General features: G+C 39.8%; 2 protein-coding genes across 2 annotated transcripts; one reads left to right on the top strand and one right to left on the bottom strand.

The window, feature by feature from the left end:
* Positions 1 to 909: 909 nt before the first annotated feature.
* On the top strand, positions 910 to 6,022 carry LOC119554162. The gene is made up of 3 exons (XM_037864951.1): positions 910 to 1,211; positions 2,696 to 2,912; positions 5,626 to 6,022. The coding sequence occupies exons 1-3, from the start codon at positions 1,004 to 1,006 to the stop codon at positions 5,783 to 5,785; spliced, it is 585 nt and encodes a 194-aa protein (XP_037720879.1). The 5' UTR covers positions 910 to 1,003; the 3' UTR covers positions 5,786 to 6,022.
* Positions 6,023 to 7,926: 1,904 nt separating this feature from the next.
* LOC119555431 lies at positions 7,927 to 13,499 on the bottom strand. Its single transcript, XM_037866800.1, has 5 exons — positions 13,402 to 13,499; positions 12,065 to 12,938; positions 10,984 to 11,570; positions 9,573 to 9,693; positions 7,927 to 9,414 (listed from the first exon to the last, which is right to left on the bottom strand). Exons 1-5 carry the CDS (start codon positions 13,497 to 13,499, stop codon positions 7,927 to 7,929), a joined length of 3,168 nt encoding a protein of 1,055 aa, XP_037722728.1.
* Positions 13,500 to 15,220: the final 1,721 nt, after the last annotated feature.

Here is a 15,220-nt window from a genome sequence, read left to right on the forward strand (position 1 = left end):
AAGAGATATATTATATATGGTCGGGGGACTCTGGGGACTCGGGAGAGAGAGCGTAAAGCCTAGGCTGCGCCCTCCGCTTGGTGGGCCTCACTTTCACTTACTGGTCTTGTCTTTGGCTTCCGCACGAAACTTGGTCAAAATGCAAAACAAACTTGGCCCGCAAAAACCCGAATCAGGCAGTGGCGTCAAATAGGGGATGGGAATTTAGATAAACATATTTTTAAAAATAAGATTTTAAGCAAAAAATCTTTTTCGCGAATTAAATTTTCTATCAGGCTTAAATTTAACTGCACTTAAAAAATTTCAGAAATCATACAATGGAAATATAAAACTTCAAATATCATGATATTTTCAAATATTAACCGAAGGCTAATTCATTTTTTTTTTAATTATATTGTTTTTCAATACGTTGCTATTTTAGGTGAAATTTAACTAAATTTACTTGTTTTTAAAATATTTCTGAAACCTGAAACCTAAATTAAAGACTGATAAAAATAAGTAAAGTAGTCACCCTTGCTTGTCTTCTAAATACTTCAAAGTCCTAACTGAAATAATAAAATAAGGAAAGCTGTCCCCTAACTTCTTCTTGACGTCCCTGGGTTGACTGCTAAATATTTCCAAAACCTTATAACCTAAATTAAAAACTGATCAAATTAAAAGAGGAAAGCAGTCCCCCATTTTCTCCTTGACGTCTCTGGATTCGAAAACCCACACATGGGAGTGTAAGCTTTACACAACAAGTGATTTCTTGGGGCCTACACTTGGGGTTCGGCCAGCGACTCTCGGTCCCCGCTTCTCTTTGTTTACGTTTACGTTAACGTGCAAGTTAACGTCTGGTTTATTTTTTATGCGGCGCTTTGGCGGCTTTTGGCGTCCACAGGTCGCTTCAGTCGGTCCAAGACTTCAAGCGCACCAAGTCGCCTGCCGCTCCACTCCAAAACTCGAACCGTTCGGGATCGCACATTTAGTGGTATTACGATACATTACCCAATATTCGGCGGCCATGAATCTGCGGTATATCTGCACAGTAGCTCTTGTGCCGACGCTTTGCGTGCTGCTGGTACTTCTGCTGGAGTTCGTCGAGGAGGGCCTGGCCCAGAGTTCCGATCCACTTTTCGAACTCCCCGTCCAGCTGGTCGGATTCCCCGTAATCGTGCTCTCCGTCCGACTTTCCCAGTTCGCCAAGAAGCTGGCCTACTCCCTCAGTCCCAGTAAGTCTGGCGCCCATCGCAAGCGGCTTTTATTTTCTTCGCTCCGTCGAGTGAAAGTTGAAAATATGTTGTGCATAAATTAAGTGTTTTGCATTGTTAAAATCAGTGCAGGAATTCGATGAGGAAATTTCCAAAATTAATCCATCGAAATTTTGGCCAGCAACTTGGTCGAAACTTTGTTTTTTTCCGCTCAAGTGAGCTTTGGAGTTTAAATTATGTACATTCCAACTTGTAAAAGTATTTTGGCTGAAACCTTGAATGTTACGAGTTTACACAATCTATTTAATTTATTTTTTACAGACCATTAGGTTTTAAGTTATTCTTGGTTTTCTAAAAAGTACATAAAATAACTTTGATGCTATGGTTGTTAGACCAGAACTTAAATGCAGTTTTTATAAAATCGTTTGTTTTATTTAATATATTCTCGATTTTAAAACTATGCAATGTTATAAGCCACATCATCCCTGACAATAAAAAGAATTAAGTAATAACATTTTTATAATCTTTACCAGAATATATTCTTCATCCCTGATAAAAAGTATTTAGTAATAATATATTATTAATCAAAACAAACCGTAAAGTCCAAAATTTCCCAATGCATATTAGTTTAAAATGCACCTTATACCTTTACTTCTAAGCTCTTCTAATTCTTTTCTTTGGTCAGGACAAAGGCACCATAGTATCTCTTAGATGCCCGAATGTTTTTTATCGGTTCACAGTTGATTAAGTATTACTGCACCACAGATCAAAGTAATTTATGTACCCTTCGAGTCTTGTTAATGTAAAATGCAAATAACGGCTTAAGCCTTTTTAGCCAACCCATTTTGTAAATGTGTGTCTATTGCCGATAATTGTGACTTGTTACTCATTGCGTTGGACCGTAAAAACCTGATCTGCAAGTGCGATGACAAAAGCGGCTGCCAACTATCGTGCTCGTCCACTTAGCCGACAAAATGCGAAAATGGGGTCAAGGCTGTTGGCCAGCCAGTGGCGTCAGCCATAACAAGTGCCACCGCTCCGCGAAGCCGGAAACCAAATATCAGAGAGAGGGGCTCACGATGTTGACAGCTAAGCCGATAAGCTTTAGGCATGAGTAACCAGGGAAATACCCCACATCAAAATAATTGTCCGAACTTTTTGACCAACTTGAAAGCTTCGCTAAAGAAAGAAAGCGGAGAAGGGAAATATATTTTAGGAAAGTGTGATATCTACAAGTATTAGTTCAATAACCTGAAGAAATATTAAGTCATTACTAAACATATTTTTTTATTTAAAAGAATTTATTTAAAGACATTGGAATTACTCCCTATTTAAGGTGTAACTTCTTGGTGTTTAAAAATCATTTACCCAATATTTTTTAGCATTCAATACTATCTAAAGATATTCTAATGCAGAAAGTAATTGTAAAACCTGCAGAACTCGGGATTGGCCATCTTTTATATCAGGATTTTAAGTACTTAGCAATATTCTTACTTATTTTACAGGTACATATAGATCTCGCAGCAGAAGGGACACCACCCACCCGCTGGCCCTTGATGCCGAGCTGGCCCAAAAGCAGATAATAGCTGAGTTCGGGCCTCAAGCCTGCATCCTGGAGGAGCCGTGCCGCGTCCACGCCTCTCGGCACTCGGGTAGTACTGAAAGGCGGTTGCCCGGCGATGGAAGGGCAAAGCCACATGCCGCCTGGTCAGAGGTCTTGAGGTAGGTCAATGATATGGTAAGGGTGTGGTAACTAAGAATTACGATGGTTAACCGAATAATATTATTTCTTATTTTACCTATGGTGTTGTGAAATGAACTAATTATTAGGACACTTGTCAAAATGTATGCACTTATGGTGGTTTGTTTAAAATGTAAAAAGCTCCATCTTCTTGTAAATGTGTGGGTATATAAGTGCTTGAAGAAACAGCTCCATAAAACCTAAAAAGTTAAAAAAAATGGTCAAGCATTATATTACAGGTTTAGTATAATTCCAAGACATAGAGGACTTTAATGACGATTGTTTTCATTATATCATGTATTACCTATCACCAATTATTTTCAAACCAGATCTGGATACTGTTTCTGTTAAATCCAATCCTATAACTGATGGCCGGACTTTTTAATCACTAGGATTCCTTAAGCATCTTAAAGCATTTTCTTTCATTATCGTACATCCTATCCCCTGCGCAGAGCAACATCCAATGGGTGGTGTTCCAGGATATCATCATTGCCTTCAAGTGCCCCTCCATTTTCCGATCAAGGACAGCAGGGCTGACTTTATGGCAAATCACTCGACTCAAACTGGCAGTAACAACTTGAACTTCAGTCGGTTCTGGTTCTGTTTCTGTTCCGCGATTGCATTTCTTATGGCCACGTTTGCAGTTTGGCGCTGCTGCTGCTGTCATTTGGCAAATGAATGGCTTGTTTTTAGCTGAAGCAAAATGTTTTCCAATCAATTTTTATATCTCCTTGTTGTCGGTGTCTCATCCTGGAGTTCGCAGTTTGCCCATTGTCATTGGCATTGCTAACTCATCTGTGCATAATTTAATGTATCCTAGGGATCCGCGAGTTTAAAAGTGCATGTCACGACTTCGACTTCGACTTCGACTCCGACTTTGGCTTTGCCATTGCCTTTGGATTTCAATTTGTAAGTTTACATAAATTTAGTTTGGCTTGCCAGTTCCTGATGAGTTGGTTGCCCTCGCAGCTCCCCATTGTCATGGTAATGTAACAAAGCATTACGTTATTCTTCTCACCCATCAAAAGTCCCTGCTAACTGCTGTGATTCATAATTAATGCGCTTGTCTCTGCAGCGTCTTCCTTGATTTTTTTATTGCCGTTTTTGTGCCATAAAAGAAAGGAAGCTTGGCTGGTCATTGGTAGTAAAACATTTTTATTGTTGCCACCAGTTTCTATTTTGAAATACTGGCATTGCATTTAAACTGGGCAGGACAAACAAAGGGCAGCTTAAAGAAAAGCTTCTGGGGAAGGTCCTTCGGCAGACGTGTCGTATGTGTAACATTTTCTTGTTTGGCATTCCTACATTTATTCTATTTAATATTTTGTGATATCGCAAAAAGGTTTCCACATGCATCTGACACTTTCACACTTAATGTGCAAAATGCTCACCATTCACCCCTTAACCCGCCCCAAAATGGGCAAAACTTGTTTGGCCAACGTGTCAAGAGCAAATATTCAAAATTATTTTTGAAATGCTCCTCTGTCTGAGGAGCCCTCACCTTCAACCCTGACCTAACCTGAGTTTCAGTTCGGGTCTGGCTGTGATGTTTTCGTTTGGTTTTGCTTTTTGTTTAGTTTTCGTTGCGCTGCAAATGTAATTGGCATTAGAAGAAGTTTTCTGCAACTCGACGTGTTTTGTAATAATAAAATATGATTAAAGTTTTTGATTAAATTTATGCAAGTGCACAGTGGGGAATGGCATGCCAAAGCTGGCTTTTCTCCAGGTTTTGGTCAGTTTTCCCAACTCTTTGTTACTGCCACTCAGTTTTTCCGGAGGGCATCTGCAGATGTGTTTGTTACCGAGTTGATTAAATTATGCCACTGCAGACGTGTGAAATTCCAAGTGTCCATGGGTCCATAGGTGGGAGGCAAAGGGTTCTAGGACAGAAAGGACGGTTATCACAAAGTAATCAGCAGGGTCCCGTCCAAAAGGGTACTTTTAATATTTTCTATAGAATCAGTGAGGCACAAGGGTTTTTATACCATAAATAAATAAGTTAGTTTAAAGATAAAAGGTGTTTTAGTTCAATAAAGACAAAGGACTTGCTTTAATTTGTTTGAAATTGTTATTGATTTTAATTGTTAAAGCATGCACTTGTGATAAGTATTTTTTCGCTTTATTAATATATATAGAATAATATTTTGCAAGGGAGAATTTCAAAACATCAATTAATATGACGAATAAAAAACAATTTAGTAGATGATTTGAGCTTCACATTTTGTAAAACATTTCAAAGCGAAAACATTATGATTCATTGTGGGGTAATCCATAGCATTATATTAAACTTGAATTATTTCTTGCATGTCTGTTTACCTATGTATAAAATCTTATATCTGCACCACAGAATCTGCAACTCAGTTTAAGCCCAGAAAAATGCCTGCAAACTAGTATTAATTCAGCCTTCCTTGATACATATTGTTCATATTGTTTGGCTTCACCACCCCTCATAAGCATCACCGTAATACGAATAACCCAAGTGAAACCCACTCCAGACCGAACACACTTCGCATTGTAAGGGAAAACTCTTCCTTTTGGGTCGGCTATGGTAAATTGCCTTTGTTTTTAACCCGGGGATGGAGCCTCTGTTGTTATGTGTGCATATTACCCACTTACTTATAAGTAATTATTTCTGTAATCCGCTTTCCGATGCCCCGCCTGCAACGTGCAACCTGGATATGCCACGACCAACAGGAACTACAAAGTGCAATCGGGCGTCAGTGGGATGAAACAATGGTATCTGCTGTCCCTGTTCATCGGCGATGCTGTCCGGGATGTGCCGCTCTGCAAACACCTGGCCAAAAGGATGCCCTGTCCGGGGGTCGGACCTCTGCCGCCGCCCCAGCCGCGATGAGGATCTGGTCGGTTCCACCTCCTCTGGGGGATTTCGTATTAAGGGAGGTGGAGGAGCAACCGCATGGAGTCCCCTTAGTCAGTCACATCGGACATCTTTGTTAATCATCCATCTTTCAGCACTCGCATCCAGCAGCCACGTGCTGTCCCTGTGCACCCCATCATTTTGTTGTACTTTTAGTTGCTTTTAAGGGTTTTAATTTAAACGAACGCCCGCCAACAGACGTAGGCGCTTAGATTTATGAGTAAGCAAATAAATAAAGAAACCAGCTGGAAAAAATCAAACAAAAATTTGTGTGTTCCTATGCCAGGACATGTCTGGACTCCCTCAATTTTCCGCTCGGACAATGCATTTCCCGTTCCGAATTTTCTCGTCGACGGAAGAAGCAAAAAATTGATACTCCAAAGAGCATGCAGCAAAAAATTCTGGTTGCAACGCCACTCGCAATTTGTTGACGCAAGGCATTAAGAAGCAAGGGAGTGGGTGCCCGAATATCCTGTACAGTTTTTAGTTGGGCATATGGGGAAAATTTTTAGAGCCATACCCTTTCAACAAAATGGGATAAATACTAGTGTTTAGAATATCTGCCAAAAACCAAAAAATATAATCTTGAATACTGTAGTTGTCTAATAATTCAGTTATCCCATAAACCCATCCTAGCATTTTTAAGGATACATATTCCGATATACCAAAAATAAAGGGTTTTCGTTAATAAAAATATTTAAGCCCCACTTTAAAATTGGAAAAACACAGATATAAGGCACCCCTGATAATAGTTTAACACTGACATATAATTTAAATATTCTAAAAGCAAACTGAATAATATTAAAACGTAGGTGAAACTTATAGCAGAGATATAATATAAACCATCAAATGTTTCTTTTTCTTCGTTTGGTTTTCTTACTACCCCTTCGAGCTTTTCCTTTTAGGGCAACAATCCAAAAAAAATAAAACCAAATGTCAGGGTCTCGGTCTCTAAACCCAAACCCTAACTTTATATCCCCAAGCCTGTGTTTCCCATTTATTAACTCGTTGCATATGGTTTGCATACAAACGTTGGATGCTGTCGTCGTCCCGAGTGCTGTAAATAAAATAAGACGACAGCAACTGCAGCAGCAAATGTCGCTGGGAGCTTTCCTTTTCCATGGCAACGGTGACAACCCTGGCCGCCTGGGCCGCACAAAAGTATGCTGCACTTTTTGTGCACTTTTGAATTTCTGTGTGATTTTCCTGCTGACAAACGTTCGACCATTCGGGAAAACGCTGGCTGGAAAAAGGAATAAATTAAATTCTGGGTGCTTCTTTGGGTTTCGACTAGCATTGATCCTAAATACTTATTCGTACCCCTTATCAGCAGAATGCTTATTTAAATTTAACTAAGCCTGATATAAATTTGTGTATTTTCAACTTTGATTTTTCAATTACTGTACTACTTATTATTTGTTGCTTAAATAGTAAGACCACAAGACTTTCATTAAATAGCATTTCAAGTAAAGAAATATGTTTTAAATATTTCAATTGATTTTTTTGAACTTTTTATCGAAATACGAGGTATTATAAATTCCAGCAAAAAGTTCGGGTGTGTTTTCCTTGCTTATTTTTGCATTTCCATTATTGTCCGGGTGTATCACATTTAATTTTTCAAACGTATTCCCTGGATGAGGTCGTTTGCCGCTAGATTTATGCGACAATTCCACTGGCAGCGCGTTTCACTTGTTGAAACAATTGCCCCAAATGAAGAAACTTTATCTTTTCGCACACTTTCGGTTGATTGAATTGTGTTTTATTAATAAATATTTGTTTAAAGCGTTAAATATTTACATACTTATGTGACTAAGTGCTGGCCTGCCTCTGTGCGGGTCTTAAAAGTTTACCCACTAAATCAATTAATTCGCATAGACGCAAAGAAAGAAAGTTAGAAAATTAAAGGTACAGAATAAAATCTTATAAATATTTATAAATAATTTTAAATTCAAATTTTCAAAAAAATTCGAGGAAAGCTGCGCTAATTAAACAATTACTAATAAGTTTACTAGACTTTAAAGGATGACATTTAGATAAGACATATACGATTTTGTTTTGTATTATTTACAATATGATGTAATTTTTTAAGCATCCTTATTAATTTACTAATTTAGCCGTTAGTTAACCAAACCTGTCTTAAGATACACCTTACTCCCATCAGGACGGATATAGTACTCGTTGACCCCCTGCGAGTTGGTAACATATATATTTTTGTCATCTTCGTATTGAGGCTTTTGATTTTGACTACTGCCATAACGATTATCGCTGATATAGTTTGCATTTGGATAGTTGTAATGGGGTCTTTCATTTGTGGGATTTTCAAAGCGAATCATGTTCCCCGGCATATACTCTCCGTAGTTGAGGGAGTTGAATCCACCCTCCAACCGGTAGTGGTTGTGGGGCCTATGCTCATCGCTCACCACCAGTCGATCCTCCTTGGCTTCTCCCACCTCATTATATTCGTAGGTGGGGGCATAGGTGGGTCGATTAAGGATCTTGCCCTTCCGAATGTGCTGTTCATAGTGATCGGGAAATATAACCCGAGCCCCTCGCTGCGGAGGAGCTGCATCCTCATAAACTGCATTTGGAGGAGAAGTGTCTTCTTTAAAGGACTGTTGGTTATTTTGAGCCTCTCGGATGAGCTGGATCTGCAGCTGTTCCTTCCGGATTCGATCTTCTCGTAGCTCCTCTGCCCGGATTTGGTCATTTCTCAGTTGCTCTTCCTGCAGCTGTTGCTGTCTAATTTCTTCTCTTATCTGTTGTTCCCTGAATTGTTCCTCTAAGATTCTTTCTTCTCTCAGTTCAGCTTCTCTGAATTGCTCCTCTTGCAACCTCTGATCATCCAGATGCTCGTTGGTGTCCCTAAACACAATCCTTTTGCCCCTCCGCTTATCTACGCCCAAGTCAGATTGTGAAAGGCCATTTGGCAGGACAACTTTCCAGCCATCCATGAAAGATAGGTCCTTGGCTTTTCGGACATTAGTGGATGGTTCGTCTTGATCCTGGGGAAATCTCAGCTTTCGTTGGGCAGCATCGCGGTTGAAATCCCGGATGACATCCGCTGGCGTGGCATCCGGAAAGCGGACAGCTCCTTCTTCGTGCTGTTCCTCACTTTGAATGTCCTTAAAGTTGATCACCCGACCTTCGCCTTCATCTTCGGGGAACTGCAGGACACCTATGAGTTCTGTGTGGGCCTTGGCAGCCTCCTCTTCCTCATCATCCTGAAACTTCACCAGCTGACTCGTTTGGGTGTCCAGATTGTCCTCTTCGTCATGGAAGTCATCATCCACATTGAGACTCCTCCTTCTTCTCCTTCTTTGGTACTCTACTCCATTCAGGTATTCGGAAAGCACTTGGGTGAAGAAGCTACCGATGCCGCTGGCTATATCCGTGGAGGGTCTCTGAGTGGGTCGGGGCACGGGTCGTGGTGTGGTGTAACTTTGGCCTCCACCTCCTCCTCCACCTCCTGTCAAAGCTGACAGGATGCTAAACAAGGATCCTGAACCGCCATCCGATTGCTGAGAAGCCACAGGCGTCTCCTCCGGTTCACTGAAGAATTTGAAGAATCCGCCGCGATGGTTGTTCAAATAGTGAATGATTTCCATCTGTGTATAAAAAGGTTTTGTTATTGCAACAGGTAACATAATTATATTTGTTGTATAAGGTGAAATAACTTATTCTGTGTATCAGGAAAAATAATCAGGATAAGTAATACTTTTTATTACATTTTCAGATTAAATGAAATGCATTTGTAATAACTTACATCATTTTTGGGACATTTCGCATAGGTCTGGATGCAACTACGTTCGCCACCACTTAATCCAAGAAGAGCAGCTCTTCCGTATATCAAGGCAGGTGATGCTACAGGGAATCCAGCGAGGAAACTTTATAGGAAGAAGAACAGAGTTACAAAATAATTAATGTTTTATAATAAAATCAAATAATAATGTTGAAATCAGACAAAATCTTTTTTGACTATGATTTCATTAGATAGAAATATATATCTTATACTACCAGAAACTTTTAGAATATTTGGTGATCTTTAGTCTTATCTATTTTAAAATAATTTCAAGATAAAAAGGTATATGGTGTACCCACCATTAATGCGTAATTTGTTTTAAGTAAAGATGGGTTTTCAAGAACTGCGGCCAATTTACGATAGTGGTCCGGTCCCCCTAGAATCGTTCGACCTGCAAGAACATTTCACCCCTTAAGCTTCCCATCTAGTTACGCAAGTAATGCAACTCCATCTCCCATTTTGCTTCTCTCTAGGCCGCTTATAAAACTTAATTGACTCGAAGCCAAGAATTTGGCAAAGCCAAAACAATTTCAATTTACAATGGGTGCTATCGCAACCCCTTCTGCCACTCCCCGTGCCCCGTAGAAAATCCCCCAACAGACGTAGCTCATTTAATGGAACAATCAATATGGTCTGCAAGGCAGTAATGAAGTCTAATCCCATTTAACGCTGCACCACAGATACAAGATGCCCCCATCTGCCTCAAAATGCAAATTTAATAATATTTACTCACAACTAAAGCCCCTGCAAAATGGGGGCCAACCAAAGCCTCAGCACTGAGAACAAAGGGAGCTATGGTTTCCAGAACTTTCATTAAAAACTAGATTTCGTTCGAAATACTAGATATAAACCAAAAATATCTTCTCAAAAATCACAAATCACTCATTCAGAGAACTAGTTTGCCTTGATAAGGACAATATTAGTATTGTTTTTCAAATAAAAATTCGTTTTCCTCAAAAATTCTAGTTGGGAAATGCGGAAGCAAACTTACATTTTTTTGAAAATGACTTACAGAATCCAAGCATTATTATTACCAAGATCAGAAAAAATGTTTGTTTGTTTTATAAAATCCTATCAAAAAAAATACATACATTTTTTTTAAAATGACTTACAAAATCCAAGCATTATTATTACCAAGATCAGAAAAAATGTTTGTTTGTTTTATAAAATCCTATCAAAAAAAATTTCATATTTAATTGGGGCCCACAGTACCTACATATGGTTTTTTTTAAAACAAATAAAGAAGTATACAAAATATTTAACACATCTGTTACATTTTAAAATATAAAACTTGTGCAGTATATTTTAGTGTTCGTATCTATTTCGCTAAGTGATCTCCAAAACCCTGCCATTTCCTCCTCTTTGGAATACTCACTTGGTAATGGCCGGGGAGGTAACGAATCCGGGCAATTGGCCACGTAACGTTTGACCGGCAATCATCTGGCAGAGCACCTTGGGCACGCACTGCAAATCGTCGTTGCGAGCGATGTTCTCCAGTGCCCTAATGAGTTGTGTGTTGGGCGGTCGTCCTCCTCCCAGGACCCCGGACTGCTGTCCTGCTCCTTGTGTGCCGGTGAAAGCGCCGAGGAGACTGCCTAATGGGCTGGCCGACTGCGAGGAGGCGGAGGGGGAAGTGGAGCCACCGCCCCCCAGGAGGAGATTCGTAAATTGTGGTGCATACAGCGAGGCCAGGGTGGCCAGACCACCGCCCACTCCGCCCCCGGAGCCACCACCACCACCCCCCGGTGACTGAGTGGCAGGACGATAGTTGAACTGCTGCTGCGGCTGCTGGAAGTGCTGGGACTGCGGTGGCGGTATCTCGCCAATTTGGTACTCGTAGTAATTATGTCCCGGTCTGGGTCGCTGGGGTAGTCCAGATCCTGGACCTCCTGCTCCTCCTGCTCCTCCTGCAAGACCTCCATTCTGGGGGTTGTATTGATAGTTGGCGAACTGCGACTGAATCTGCACAGAACAAAATTACACGAAATTATTATCGAGTCATAAGAAAATTATTATTTAGAGATATTTCTAGTGTAATAAGACTTCTCTACTTATCTGCAATACATTTTGTTAAAACATATAAACTGCATTGATCGTTTTAATTTAAACTTTAATGGGTAAAAAGTGGATTAAATGCAAAACCTCATTAATAATATTTCTTTTAAGAATTACGTTTTCATAACTTTCTAAAAAAAAATAATTCATTTCGATCCTAAGTACAATACAATCGTATGTTTAGAATAGGTGTTTACATATTATCCTATGCCTAGTGATAAAATGTTGTATGTTATTTTAAAACCTAAAATAAGTAAATAAGTAAAATAAACATAAATTGACCTAAACTTATGGGAACTTAAATTAAATTTTAAAAAATAATACAATTATTTTAAGAATATATATACCAACTAAATTTATAGAATTTTTTTTAGTCTACACTTTTATTTTTTATCGTGTACCTGATTGGGATGCTGTATCTGAGCCTGCTGTGGGTTCGGCCGCTGCGAATAATTATCAAAGTTGTTTGCATAATTAGACGAGCCCTTAGATGGTGCACCACCCACTCCGCCTGACCCACCCCCACCTCCACCTCCGCCCCCTCGGTTTGCATTGGTGTCTTGGCGTTGGTACAGTGGTCGCTGCTTTGGCTGCTGGGGCACGAAATTGGAGGTCTGCTCGGCCGCATAGCTGGGCGGTGGGTAATCATGGCTATCATAGGAGATTTTGTGCGAGGCGGTGGTGGGTGGTGCTGGTAGCGAAGGCGGTGGCCTTGTGGGTCGTCGGTACGAGGGGGCGGGGCTCTCGTCGAAGACGTAGCCGGGTCGCTTCAGATACACATCATCCACGTGGCCAGGACGTTGGTGGTTCTGCTGGTGATTGCCCACCAGCAGGGATGACTGTACGGTGTAGACCTGGTCGTCTTGAGCCGGCTGCTCCCGTTGATATTGAATTATGGAGGGTGGGGTGGGCGTATAGCGATAGTTCTGCTGGGTATACGGATCCAGGTAGCTGACTACCGGCGTTGTGGGCAGTGGAGTGCTTTGGAACACTGGATGTGATTCCTGGGGAAAGGAGAACTGCTTGTCCGATGCCGCCTGCTGTCCCAGGGAGTTGGGCACTTCGTGCCTGTAGTTTGGTTCCAAATAGCTTGGGGGATAGCGATTGAACCCGCCTTGGGGCATCACATCCGAGGGCGTGAAGTCCAGCATTTGGGAGGGTCTAAATCCACCGCCCGAAGTCACTCTGGCGGAAGTTTCCGTGGGATTCTGTCCCTCGGCTATCTGCTCCGAGGGAAAGAAGTTTTTCAACTTCACGGAAATCTGCTGTTCGTCACTGAAAAAAAAAAGTGTTAAAATAACATTATGTCTTATGAAAAGTAAAACTGTGTGCCTAGCTATTTTCTACATAAAGAATAACTTTAATTCTCTAGAAAGCTTTATTACCACTCAGAAATTGTATATTAGTTTCAAAAAAGAGTAACCTTTACTTCTATAAAGAATATGAATAAAATGTTTTAAAGTGTTTAAATACACAAAATAATTAACATTTAAATGTTGCAATGACTTATTATTTTAAAAGTCGGAAAAGTAATTATCCATTTTTTGATATTTTATTAAGTTAAGAAAGGCTCATGGAAACATGCATATTTCAAAAAATAATATTAAAATTTTTTAAAATGCTTAAGTTGCAAATAATATACATTTTTTTTAATGTTTTCTAAGTATCAAATAAAATTTAAAAAGTCAACTTAAGGCTCTAGAAAATTAGCATGATTCAAGGAGCTCAATCAACTCACCCGTTGCCATTTCTTATGCACGACACGTCGAAGACTAATGCGATAATTAGAATTGCAATTTTCCATTGCACACTTTGCGGCTCCCATAGCAATTGCATTTTGGCGGTGGGGTTGGGGGGAAAATGTGGAAAATCCCGCTGCTCACGTCAGCGATTCATAAGCTAAAGCCAAAGTGTCTTCGCACGTCGCCTAAAATGGGGAAAATGGAATGGTGGAAAACATCATAAAAACTTGCTGTCAAACTCAAACTACAAAAGAATTTCGCGCAATTTCCGGCGACTTGTGCTCGACATTTTCTTGCTACATTTGCACATAAATTTATAGATTTACCACCCACCGCCCCCGGGGGATGCACATTTGCATTCATATTAATGCAATTCTCACGTGCTATCCGGCAAGGAGTTTTCCCTGCCGACGACATTTGTTTAATTCCGTTTTTTATGATTGCGCCGTGTTTATGCAACCGCACGACTGCCAGAAATAATCGGATCCCATCATCTTCAGTCCCGGCGAACCATGCAAAATTATTCGGATTATTGTCAAGTTTTATTTGGCGGGACGCTGACAGGCCTTAAAAGTTTAATGCCCACGATTCAGTTTCTTTCTATGCTCGGGTTCTATTAGGACAAGTGTCTAGGGAGCATATATGTGGGTTTTAACAAGAACAAACTCTTCGTATGATTGTTCTTTGTTTTGGTTGGTTTGTTATTTTTTTCTGACTCATGGGATAGATGGTACTATTGATACTGGTCAACTAATCTCGGGGTATTAAATTCGGATCCATTAAACCTACGACTTAAACAGTCTGATATTAAGGTTCAATTGAAATACCTTTTCCAATTATATTAATATGAATTTATTTATACATTTATTTTAAAAATGTAAGACTTCGTTGAGTTTTTTAATAAATAGTGTTTTATTAGTCAATCTAAACTTTAGATCTACGTTATACGTGAGCGAGCAGAGGATGGGCAGAACACTTCCCTATGCTCACTAGATAGGCCGCTGCCGACCACTGATCTAAAGCTTATAATTATAAAGATCTCGAAAATAATTTATTTTCACCAAAGTGTTTTCTTTGTATCGTATCTTTTTTGGACTTTATTATCACCTTCTCTATAGAGCTATTTAAAGATCATATTGTATGGATCAGTGAAAGTGTGTTTTATGTTCTTAAGCTAATCTTTTCTTCGCTCCATCTTTATTACTTCCATTGGTTTATTGATTTCTATGGCTTTTAGCACACTCACAATTCATTCATTGGGGTCTTAACATTTTTAACTCTTTTCGTCTTCTGCAGACCATAAATTTCACCATAAAATATGCACAGTTTGTCGCCTTGTTTAGTGCGTCATTTAGCGCTCTTCGATTTGCATTTGCATTTAAATGGAGTCAAGGTTGTTGTACCAGACATTGTGTGTGTGGAAAAAATGTTAAACACTTTTTAAAGATGACGCACAGGAAATTTCAAAATTAACTGGTTAAAGTCTCACTGGATTTGCAGCATCTGCACAGAGTTAAAATTATATATTATTTATGTTTGTGCTTGTGCAATATAAAAACAACTCCTAAGCCAAATGTCTTGTTGAATATAAAATTTAAATTCCTTGCAATTGCGAACGGAGACGGGCAACAGACTTTTGCCAGCTGTAATTGCAGCCAAAAATTTTATGATCCCATCCGAGAAGCAAAAGATACAGGGGGAATTCTCGGGGAAGTACCAGAAAACTGCATTTGCCGCTGGCTGGCGCCAGAGGGCGCTGCACTAAACCGAAAGACAGCAGACGGCAATGGAAGTTTACAACAAGAAACGGCAGCT

The sequence above is a fragment of the Drosophila subpulchrella genome, chromosome 3L (genome assembly GCF_014743375.2).
Source record: "Drosophila subpulchrella strain 33 F10 #4 breed RU33 chromosome 3L, RU_Dsub_v1.1 Primary Assembly, whole genome shotgun sequence".
NCBI classification, from domain to species: domain Eukaryota; kingdom Metazoa; phylum Arthropoda; class Insecta; order Diptera; family Drosophilidae; genus Drosophila; species Drosophila subpulchrella.